This window comes from Bufo gargarizans, chromosome 2, assembly GCF_014858855.1.
Source record: "Bufo gargarizans isolate SCDJY-AF-19 chromosome 2, ASM1485885v1, whole genome shotgun sequence".
NCBI lineage: Eukaryota > Metazoa > Chordata > Amphibia > Anura > Bufonidae > Bufo > Bufo gargarizans.
In genome coordinates, this window is record NC_058081.1 from 304,641,226 (window position 1) to 304,653,287 (window position 12,062).

The 12,062-nt window shown below is 41.5% G+C and overlaps 1 protein-coding gene across 2 annotated transcripts in view; it reads right to left on the reverse strand.

The window, feature by feature from the left end:
- Positions 1–12,062, reverse strand: part of TPH2 (tryptophan hydroxylase 2) — a 316,022-nt gene that overhangs the window by 246,108 nt on the left and 57,852 nt on the right. For both annotated transcript variants that reach the window (XM_044277143.1, XM_044277142.1), the window contains 3 exons: positions 7,546–7,613; positions 5,114–5,310; positions 2,396–2,531 (listed from right to left, as the gene is read on the reverse strand). In XM_044277143.1, the coding sequence (XP_044133078.1) occupies positions 2,396–2,531; positions 5,114–5,310; positions 7,546–7,613 (401 nt within the window). The remainder of the gene's footprint in view (positions 1–2,395; positions 2,532–5,113; positions 5,311–7,545; positions 7,614–12,062) is intronic.

Below are 12,062 nucleotides of genomic sequence, written 5' to 3' on the forward strand. Positions count from 1 at the left end.
TCCATTTCCTTTCCGTTTTTCCGTTCCGTTTTTCCGTATGGCATATACAGTAATTACATAGAAAAAATTGGGCTGGGCATAACATTTTCAATAGATGATTCAGAAAAAACGGAACGGAAACGGAAGATATACGGATGCATTTCCGTATGTGTTCCGTTTTTTTTGCTGACCCATTGACTTGAATGGAGGCACGACCCGTGATTTACAGCCAAATATAGGACAAGCTCTATCTTTCAACGGAACGGAAAAACGGAAATACGGAAACGGAATGCATACGGAACACATTCAGGTTTTTTTGCGGAACCATTGAAATGAATGGTTCCGTATACGGACCGTATACGGAACACCAAAAAACGGCCCGTACACCCGCAAAAAAAACGTTCGTGTGAACTAGGCCTAAGAGTATGGCCACATATAGCAGAGTTAATGCAGATTTCACCTCTGCATTGCAAAAGTTTAAATTCACGGTGGATATCTGCAGCATAGATTGACAAATGAACATATCCACAACTTAAAACGTACTGTCCAACGTTGTACATTTACTAATCCAAAGCATACCTGTTATGTGTGTACATACCTTAAGGACACCTGCACACAGAGCAGATTACATGCATTTTTTTCAAGCAGATTTTCATGCGGAAAAACTGCAGTGTAATACAGTACCAGCAAATCTCATGTACACTTTGCTTTTTTTCTTCCATGCTGAAATTGACCTGCCATACAGATTTTGAAATCCACAGCATGTCAATTTTTGTGCTATTTCGCACCGTATGTACCGTGGCTTTCCCCATAGACTTCAGTGGGGAAATCCATAACAAAAAGAGCATAAAAACCTGCATGAAAAGCACAACAAAACTGCAATAAATAGAGAGTTACGTGCAATGTTTTTTTTTTTTGGGGGGGGGGGGGTTTGGCGAATTTGTGAACTTGTGAATTTTCTGCATACAAATCTGTACTGTGTGCAGGTAGCCTAAGGCTAGGTCTACACGACGACATTTGTCGCGCGACAAAAAGTCGCGCGACAGATAGGGCGCAACAGTTGTCGCGCGACATTTTGTTGCACCAATGTCGCGCGACAATTTTTAGAATGGCAGTCTATGGTGTCGCACTGCAACATGCGACATGTTGCGACTGCGACGCGACAGTCGCAGAAAAATCCATCTTGAATGGATTTTCTGTGACTGTCGCGTCGCAGTCGCAGCATGTCGCATGTTGCAGTGCGACACCATAGACTGCCATTATAAAAATTGTTGCGCGACATTGGTGCAACAAAATGTTGCGCGACAAATGTCGTCGTGTAGACCTAGCCTAAATGTTTCAGACATCTATTCTGATCACAGAAAGAACAATCTCAGATTTGGATCTTCGATGCATTTAAGAACTGGGGCATTGAGTAAAAATTGTTGCTTACCTTGTCAGTCATTTTTGAGTGCTATCTTTAAAAGGGACAGCATATAACTTACACATTATGGCAACTACCACACCGTACTATTGTCAATAGTGTAGTTAAACACAGTATGCAGTCTTGCAAATGACTGTATCCGTGGGTCTGTAAAATACAGATGAGGTCCTTGTGCCATCCGCATTTTCTTTGCAGACCCATTGACTTCAATGGGTCTGTGGATCCATGTGTATTCGGCATGAGTATATCTGTTCCGCATAGAACACGTCCTATGCTCGGCCACAAAATGCGGACCACAGACCCAATAAAAAAAAAAGTGGTTGCAACACAGACGGTATCCGCAATTTGCGGACTGCAAGCTGGATACGCTCATGTGCATGAAGCCTAAGCAAGGGTTTTTCTGCCACCGTTCTGCCATTTCATGGAGTTTCATTCACTTTGTCCTCATTTCATTCTACGCTATATATATATATATATATATATATATATATATGTTATTTTTACACCTAGAATTTTTGTGTGAATTATAGTTACTTTGGCTTTTATCCAAAATGTATATAAATATTTCAGCTGACTGCACAAAACATATTCATCCAAATCATTATCTTGGTGGAAGTCAATGAGACGAGTTGGAGTCGTACCAACGTTAAATCCCAGAGGTTCACTCTAAACTGGAGTGTTCTCTTATAATTGCTTTTAGGTATAATTTAGCAAGAAGAGTCAAGTCTAACTACAGATGCACGAGCCCTGCCTTCAGTGCACCAAATAACGGCAAGGAATGTGAAACATGTATTTTCCTATAATCAAGTGAACCCAACCTTTATTGATTTTCTTGGATAGAAAATGACAGATGTTGTTCATTAGTCGTATTGTGCACAGAGGAACCCTGGCATAATTGGATGTGCTATAATTTAAATGCTGCATCCTCCGCTGCATATTAATCTCCGCAGCCTGAATTCTTCTAGCTACAAATTACAGGCACAAAATACTCACGGCTCAGGTGTATAGAGCGGATCGGATCCATGCCTGACGTACTGGGTGCAGTGAAACACTCTATAGGCTAGCCCAGCTAAGAAGTCTCTCGGGGAGAGATATCCAGCCACAGGTCGCACTGTGAATCCAGATCTTTCTGTATATAAGAGACAAGAAATCTTAGTTAAGTATCCATCAGGGGAAATGTTGTGAAAAAGATATTCCAGACATATTTAATACCAGAACAGGGAGTTTAATGCACTATAATTATCCTATTAGGACTAAAATATGCTTCTCCTACAACACGTGCATCTGCATATAAAAGTATAATACATTTGTATCCAGTGGTGCTGGAAAGGCCTCTGGTCTTTTATGCTTTTTCATTAGCATGAGGCCCTTTAGTTTATCTGCCACCTAAAGTTGTGGTGAATAATAATGTATATATCAAAACCCTTCCCCTGGGCTGGAAATCCTAGGCGGCCGCGTGCATTTCCTCCACACTAGTTAAAATAATCTTAGGATAGAGAAGAAAGGAGGCACAGAGGGCACACTGCACATAACTGTGAGAGCGCTGTCATGGTAAATGTGTGCACGATATACGGTGGATTCAATCAGACTGAACACTAGATTCCCATTTTCTGAGACTGAAAGGTTTTAGCTAAATTGATTCATTAATTTGTCATTAAAAGATGTGACGGTGTTCTACTGTTGTGTCACGTCTACTCGCTAGAATTTTTTTCATTAGGAATAATAGACATACATGGAACAAAATGCATCACATTTTCAATCCATGTTTTCCGTCCATTTCTTATCGACTTCTCTGAGAGTATTCACTTATATGACTATGATTTGTTGTTGCTAACAATATGGGATGCATGGACCACACGTTCATTCACTAGTCCCTTGTAATACCGCGCATTACCAGAGAGCTGTCTGCCCATCCTTTCATTGATATCAAGGCAACAGTGCCACCTGCTGGGAGACCAAAGTCAGTCTTCAGTGCAAGCGCTTTGTAGCAAAGGGTTGATTAGAAATGACATGGTATTAATAATCAGTCATTTCCTTTTATTAATTACTGTCAGTGATAATTCACAAAGCATAGCAGTGGCATTTGTATAGGAACTACTAGCTGTGAATGAGCCTAAGAGATGGCCGCACAGACCACACAGATCATAGGAACGATGATGGAGTCAGCAACCAACCAACTCAATTTGGACAAGATCATTTTCAAAAGATGGTTAAAAAAATATCCTAAGTTTAGAAAATCAGACAATTGTTAATACACGGTTATGGTAAAACAACCAGCATAACCACTTGGGATGAGCGAATCGACCGGATGAAACATCCGAAATCGATTTGCATAATTCTGTGCGGAGCTCCTGCTCCGTACAGTATTAGAACAAAGTTTTATGCTAATCGACTTCAGATGTTTCATCCGGAGTCGATTCGCTCATCCCTAATAACCGCCCCACAGAGAGCTATGAAGGTGAATCAGATGTAGTGCAGGCAGAAATTGTGTGTTTGGGGTCTTTTTCCATCCCTACTAATAAAGCCTCATTCACACGTCAGTGTTTCACGGACATATAGTGTATGTGTTCTCCACGGACAGCACACGTCCCCATTCATTTTAATGTGTGTATTCAGACATCAGTCTTTTAGCACCGTCTGAGGGTCCGTGTTTTTAGCATGGAAGCATGCTCTATTTTGTCCGTAATCATGATTCCATCATGTCCATTATAGTCTATGGGTCCGGTAAAACCACAGATGCAACACAGATGCCATCCGTCTTGCATCCATGTTTCACGGATCATTAGGAAGAGATGTTTTAAAAATTATTTTTCAGCTGTTCAGTGTCCATTAAACACGGATGGCAGACAGACAGCAAAAAACGGACACACGGGGCCCAATACGGATCATTCACAGACAGCTTCCGGATGCATCACTGACCACCTTCTCACGGACTTGAGCGTGGACACGGATGTGTGAATGAGGCTTTATAGTCTATGGGTCCATGAAAACCATGGATGCAACATGGATGCCATCCGTCTTACAGCCGCGTTTAACGGATCATTAGGGAGAGATGCTTCGAAAACTATTTTTCACCTGTTCAGTGGCAGTGAAACACGAATGGCAGACGGACAGCAAAAAACGGACACACGGGCTCAACACGGATCCTTCACAGACAGCTTCACAGAAGCATCACTGACCACCTTCTCACGGACTTGAGCGCGGACACGCAAGTGTGAATGAGGCTTAACAGAGGGCACTTGTGCAAGAACAGTACATTGGCCCTTGCTTTTTAAGCACTTTTCTTGATCTATGAAATGTATGAGCGTGTCCTTTATGGTGGATTTACATGGCCTGATCTTTGGGGCAACTATCGGTAATGACTGTTCCTACAAGCACTTGCTCCCTAGCTGTCTTACATTTAGACCATTTTCTACACCTAAAATAGGCGTAGAAAATGATGATTGAGACAGGCCTTCTGGCCCATCCCCGTCATGCCCACTTTTTTAGACCTGCCGTGGGCAGGGAAAAGTCACAGATTGCAGCAGAAAAAACCTTTGCGCCGCAATCTGTGCCAGAAATACGCTTAATAGGGGAACATTTGTAGATAGTAAATGACCCCCATATTTTTATACACAAAACCCTTTAAAACATGTATGTACTCTAAATTATCTAAAGTATCCTTTGGAGCTGAGAAACAAATATGTAACAAACAAGTACGGTTAAGCTCACCGTTCAAAAACACTGCAACATCCTCAAGCTGCGGCACGTTATCCTCTCTGTAGCCACAGTATTTTGTTAACAAAGGCAAGTTCTTCAAGTATTCTCTGCAGGCATGAGTTGGGTAGAGCTTTCTAAGTTCTTTGAACACTGTGCCCCACGTCTTTATTTCTTCTGCTGTATACTCCACCCTTGGAATTGGTTGTCCACTAAATGTATATAGTAAAACATCAATTACAACAAAAGTACAAACCATATAGACCCATTTTTATATAGAAGCATCGCTAAAGAGATGGCGCTAACAGTAAGTTACCCTGACTAGGTCTGTGCCTAGAATGCTTACAGTTCAGTTTATTCATTTGTATTACTAATAATTCAGTGAATCGATGTAGCACTAAGTGTTTTGTGCTTGGACTAACACCCTGAGAAATTAAAAAGCATCTGAATTAGACAAGACATAATGCCTGGTATGAGTTCGATACTGCTTAGTAATGTATACCTAATTTATGTTCCTCCGTTGCACAGTTCCTGAGAAAATATAGTTTTTATTTTTAAGGGTACTTTCACACTAGTGTTTTTCTTTTCTGACGCTGAGTTCCGTCCTCGGGGCTCAATACCGGAAAAGAACTGATCAGTTTTCTGAATGGAGATAAATCAGTTCAGGATGCATCAGGATGCATCAGTTCAGTCACTGAACGGCATTTTGGACGGAGGAAATACTGCAGCATGCTACGATATTATCTCTGTCCAAAATTCTGGATCGGTTGCCGGAATTCTGGATCCGGCATTAATTTACATTGAAATGTATTAGTGCCGGATCCGGCATTAAAACTACCGCAATGCCGGATCTGTCCTTCCGGTCTGCTCATGTGCAGACCGGTAAAAATGTGAAAAAAATATATAATGGGTCTGTTTCTTCGGCTGACGTCCGGAGAGACGGATCCGTTCTTGCAATGCATTTTTAAGACAGATCCGGATCCATCTACAAATGTTGTCCGTTTGCATGCAGATTGCGGGCGACGGAACTGCTTGCCGGATCACTCTGCTGCAAGTGTGAAAGTAGCCTAACACGTAAATCAGGTCTTTGGTGCACCAAGAGGCAGGCATCAGCCCCTCGAAGCACCAGGGCTCCTCCACACTGCACTCCCACCTCCTCTTGATTGACAGGGCCAGGCATCTCACTTGACCCAGGAATCTTTCGCCTGTGGAGTAACCTACACTATTGGTACTCCTGTAGTACATCAGCCTTTTCTTCCCCAGCAGCACAGATGACTACTGCCCATGTTCAGTGATGCAATCCTTCCCCCAAATGAAGCTAAGCATCTCATTTTCAGGGTGGAGGACGATGTAGTAGTACCGTGTTTCCCCAAAAATAAGCCCTACCCCGATAATAAGCTATTTTGCAGGGTTTTTGGAGTAGGCTTAAAATATAAGCCCTTCCCCGATAATAAGCCCTAGATACAGCAGTATTTTATTTTATATAAAGGGAAGGTGGGGGAAATGTGCAGGCTGCAGCAGCTCAGGAGCACTCACTAAAATGTGTGGCAAGTATGACTATAACCCCCCTCATCCATAGGAATGCACCGATGTACTGCATGCAGTATATGGGTGCATTCCTATGGATGAGGGGGGTTATAGTCATATTTAATATGAACGCTGTCCAGGGACTTTTCTATAATTGGCATGTGTCTATATAAAATATGTTCATGGAGCCAAAATAAGCCCTACCCCAATAATAAGCCCTAACCTTTTTTTCGGAGAAAAAAATATTATGTCTTATTTTCGGAGAAACACAGCAGTTATCTATGCTGCTGGAGAAGAAGGACCAGATACACTGTTTGCGCTGCTAGTGTAGACTACTGTGCAGGCGAGATGTCTGGTCTTGTAAATCAAGGGGATGGTGGAGTGGCTCTAAGTGCAAAGCAGTATAGTTCTGGTTCTCCAAGGGGCTTAGGACGACCCCTTAGAACACCAAAGAACCAATTTATGTGTAAATGAAATGGGTTTTTTCTCAATAATGTTCCAAAGGAGGAACATAAATGAGGTATTGCTTCATTCAGCAGGATGAAAATATTATACACATGATACGTGTTTAATATGGTTGATCCTGCAGACAGATGCTCTTTAAAGGAGATATGTATAGGAGATATGCCATCAATGTCAGATAGGTGCAGGTCCCATGTTTGGGACCCATTACTATCTCCAGAATGAAATCCACGAAGTGAACAGAGAGCAGGGGCGCATGCATGGCCACCCTCTGTTCACCACTATGGGAGTTCCAAAAATAGTTGTGCCCTGGCTCGGCTATATCCAGCAGTCCTATAGAGGTGAATAGAGAGGTCGACGCGCTTCTGTCTCGCAGATAGGTCATCAATATTCTGCTCCTTAATACCCCTTTATCATACATGCAGATGACAATCAGACGAAAAGAGACAGGTACTTACTATTTATAGCTCATGGCCACGTCCACAAAGTACTTCCTTCTTTGGCGATATACATTGTCCTTAAATCCCTTTAAAAAAAAGCAACCAAACTGAGTGCAGTTAAACTAATAAAAGGAATTTTTAACAGAAAAGAATATACACAAAAACTGTCTATATGTTATCTACATGAAGGCCACGTAACTATCACAGTCCACTAGAACACATTAGAACAATGTGGTTGAGCTATGTAATATAAGGGCTCATGCACACAAATGTAATGTGTTTAGCCTCTGTACCTATCTATCTACAGTATATTTGCATCTATGTAGCTGAATAGAAATGAGAGATTGTGAAAGAATGCTGATTTTTTTCCTACTTGTCCTGACCCCAGCAAATATTCACATCTCCAGACTAACTTCTCACTTGGCAGGACCATAAGCTAGGGCATTCTCATAGACACTGCCCACTTAAGTCACTCCGTCAGAGCACCTAACTTGAGCTCTGAGAAAGTTACCCCACCCCCCAACAAGCTTACATATCCCAACAAAGAGGTTGACTCCCAACACAAATGTACATCACCATATGTTTACATTTTTACCACACAATTGACTGCAAAAAAAACAAAAAAAAATGCAGTATTTTTAATTGTTGTCAGTGGCAGATACAGTAGGCATACAGTTACATGTGCCTGTCCAAACATTTGTGAGATCATTTCAAACAAACAAAATGTGAATTCAGCCTAAACTTTTCCATGACCGGGGAAGTATTGGGTCTAATTGTAATACCCCGGAATGGTATTACCAATTGTACACTCCGCTATTGTGTCTAATAGTTAACACAAATGTCATCCTTGTACTTAATGCAGGACTTTTGTCACTGTGCATTTCCATTATTGTTATGAAACAGTTTTTTACATGTAATATGCTTGGTTGACCAGCAGGTGGCAGCGTGTATGGCAGAACTATCCTTGGATAGAATGGAACTTAGCATTCCATTCTCCCTCTTTTGGGCAGAAGTGGGCCAATCCTGTTTCCTACCAATGGTAGAGGTTACAGTTCTAGCATTTTGAAAAAGTTCTCTGGCTACGACAGGAGTCTCTCCAAAGGGCAGTAGCTCATAGAGCCCCCTGACTCCTTGCTAATTTACTTACTGAGTGTCAGGGAGAAGACAACAGCCAAAGGCACCCCAATCCAGGGATACCAGAACTGACCGAAAGTCCAGTAACCAGACCAAAGCAGAGTTTAGTACAGCAGAGAGGGAAAGCAGAGTTATCAAGTTTGCCTGTCAGTTTATTCCAAAGCCTGCTGGAACCAAGAGAAAGCCTGAATATTGTTTAGATGCAAGTTTACCAAAGTAAAGCTGTTGAACTTTATCAATGTCTGGACTCAATATTTATTCTCATCTCCCACCTCAGCTATCCACCTTTATTGCTTTGGAGCCTAACTATGGGGATCGGCTGTATCCATGTAGGAGCACCGTGACACATAGAGACACCACTCGGCATTCCTATAGACCTGGGACACGATCGGTCCTGGGGGGCGGCACATCACATAATGACATGTAGTTTTCACAAAGTGGCTTTCTAAGAATAATATGTATCACCAATCCAGAGCATACGTGATACATGTCTAACTGCTGGGGCTACCACCGATCACAAGAACAGGTATACACTTCTATAGGAAGGAACCATTCCATTGAAATGAATGGGACGGCTTAGGTGCAATTACACCTGCTTACCACTGCGGATTTGACAGCAAGCAGGTAAACAATGTAGAGAAGGCAGTGCTGGCACAGCGCCCGCCTTCTCTTCAAACAGCTGATCGGTGGGGGTGCCGGGTGTTGGATCCCCGCTAATCTGATATTGATGACCTATCCTGAGGATAGTTCGACTAGTTGATCAGTTGGCACTCCGGATGAGGAGTAGGTCATCAATAAAAATAACTTGGACAACCCCTTTAAATAAAGTGCTACAAATCTGTGTGACTACAGCTCCATTCAAACAAGGGACATGGGTCACCCCTTCTTGTGATCATGAAGGGGGTCTCAGAGACTGAACCCCTGCAATCTGACACTAATCACGTATCGCGTGGATACATTATAAATGATGGTGTATTGAGCAGTATATATGTTCATTTCATACTTCAGTTTCTAATTTAATAAAATCAGAGCAATGTAATGTATAACTGATAACTGAGGACGGAATACTGAATACACAATATACATCTGAAGATCTATTACCATATGAAGGGAAATACATCATATGATGTTTATTGCACAGGAAAGCTGCATGGTAATCTATAATAGCTATGGCTGTAACTGTGTGATATTAAATATTCATGATGGTATCATGCTTACTTAACCTATGCTTCTACATTCGACTTACATATAGCAATTTCTTATACTTCTGAACACGTTGCATTCCAGTGCTGGGGTCAGGGAATCCAATGCAACCAAGGAAAACATCTGCATGAAGTTTATGTTCTCCTTGTGTTAGTATGGGTTTTCTCTGGTTCCCTCCCACACCCCAAAAACATACTGCTAGGGTAACTGGGCTTAGTACAAAGACAACATTATGCAGACTTCATAAGAAGAGTATCAAGCAAGTGTAGTCCACACAAGTGCCCATACGAGATTTCTGCTCTATACTGAGCCTTCCTCAAATTTACTTTGAGCTCCACCAGGCACAGGATTGAGGTAAGTGAACACAGTTTCTGTACAACCCAGCAGAATATGTTAGAACTATATAAGCAAAAACAATATAATAATACAGATGATTACCAAAGGGCTAATCAAATTATGCAAACTTTAGCGAAAGCCATAAACAGCAGTCTGTATTCTGCTGATGGAGTCATGACCCTCAGTAACTCACAAGACCCCTCGAAGGGTATCTTACATTGTGTGGATTTTTCCTTATGGCAATATGAGATGACTATGCAGGGACCTGGAAGGAGAGGGAGAAGCTAGCAGAGGAAGCAGGAGAAGCAAGTGTGCACAGAGCGGCTTGGGTCTCTGTGAATTTCCTGGTGATAGAGCCCCTTTAAACTGACAGTTCCCGTGTTCTTTAGCTCAACATCACTTGTTTATCAATGATACTTCAGTCTGAGTTGTTTAAATGACACTCAAGCCAAAGCAAACTTAGAAGGTCCTTTAGATGCACTTGAGAAAAGGGTTGATAATCCCTGCGTTAAATCAAACTCAAGAAAATTTACCAGCATGGAGTACTGTGAGAAATTGTTGTAAATGGGTTATAAAACATCAACGGTATTATTATAATACAAGCTTTATTTCTACACGGCATGGAAATTTCTCTGTAAGCAGAACTTTAAGTAAAAACAGTTCCAGTGAATCCTTTCCATTTTTATGTCTCCCGAGATTAGGATGTCAAGTGATTTAACTGCATTATAAACTATGAAATATCACAGCAAATTTGAGAAAAGTCTGTTTTTGTTATTTAAGGGTATTGCACATATACTGTGCAGTTTTTCAGCGCCATAAAAGAAACACGTACAGGGGCTTAAAATATGCTATAAAACACGCACACAATAAGTAGAGATGTTGTAAATGTCAGCGCTCTGCATACATTTCTTGTTATTCGCCGAATACAAATGAGCTTTTCATTATTCGACAAAAGATGGAAGATATCAATCTTAATTTGAACCCCTTTTATTTTCCAGATGTTGCAGGCAGCGAAAAAAATAATATATCAGCTGAAAAGGAAATTGCCACTTTGAGGCTGAAATTAAATTCCGATAAACCGGTCCACTTCAAAGCGCTGACATGTTTGAAGCTGAGCGCCAGTAACGCGTCTCTCCTTTTTGTATATGCTTGAAGAAAGTAGCGTTGTTAAACCGGCCTAATGGAATTAGACAGCGAATATATACGGTTTTCCTGTGTCTTCCGCACCGAGATGGAAGGGGATAAATGTTGGTTTAAATGATTGGTGGGATAATCCCGTGGGGTCTAACCATCTGGAGTAATTCTTGATTAAACAGCAACAGGACGGACTGTTTATCTGGGCTTTCATTAATCCACCATGATCTATAAAGATGGCAGGCAGCTAAATAGTGGAGCTCATCATAGGAATCCCAATACTCATTATAGCTGGCAATAAAGTAATATTTCCACGACTCTATGATTAATCTACTCTTCACAATCCAATGGACAGACGGAAATCTTAACAGTTGGGAAAGAAATGTCTGATCTCTTCTTGTTTGTGAAGGTAGAAATATTCTGTTTACAGTGGTTTATGAGGTAGAGCGCCCTGCTGCGCACTGTTTAAGCGCTGAGCATTTAAAGCTATAACTTATCTACCACCTTTTCTGTTTTTTAGCTCGAGCGTTCTACGAGTGAATTACAAACCTTCCCCATTTATTGTCTGTACACCTATGTCATGCCCTAACTCATGCTAATCCTGTCAGAGGGAAGCTCAATGAAATCACGGCTGACATTTTCTTTAGAATTCACTGTTTGCTGGGTTACAAAGCCGTGAGTTATAAGGCGTGCTTAGGGACCAGAGGATCAGGTGTAAATGGGATGGC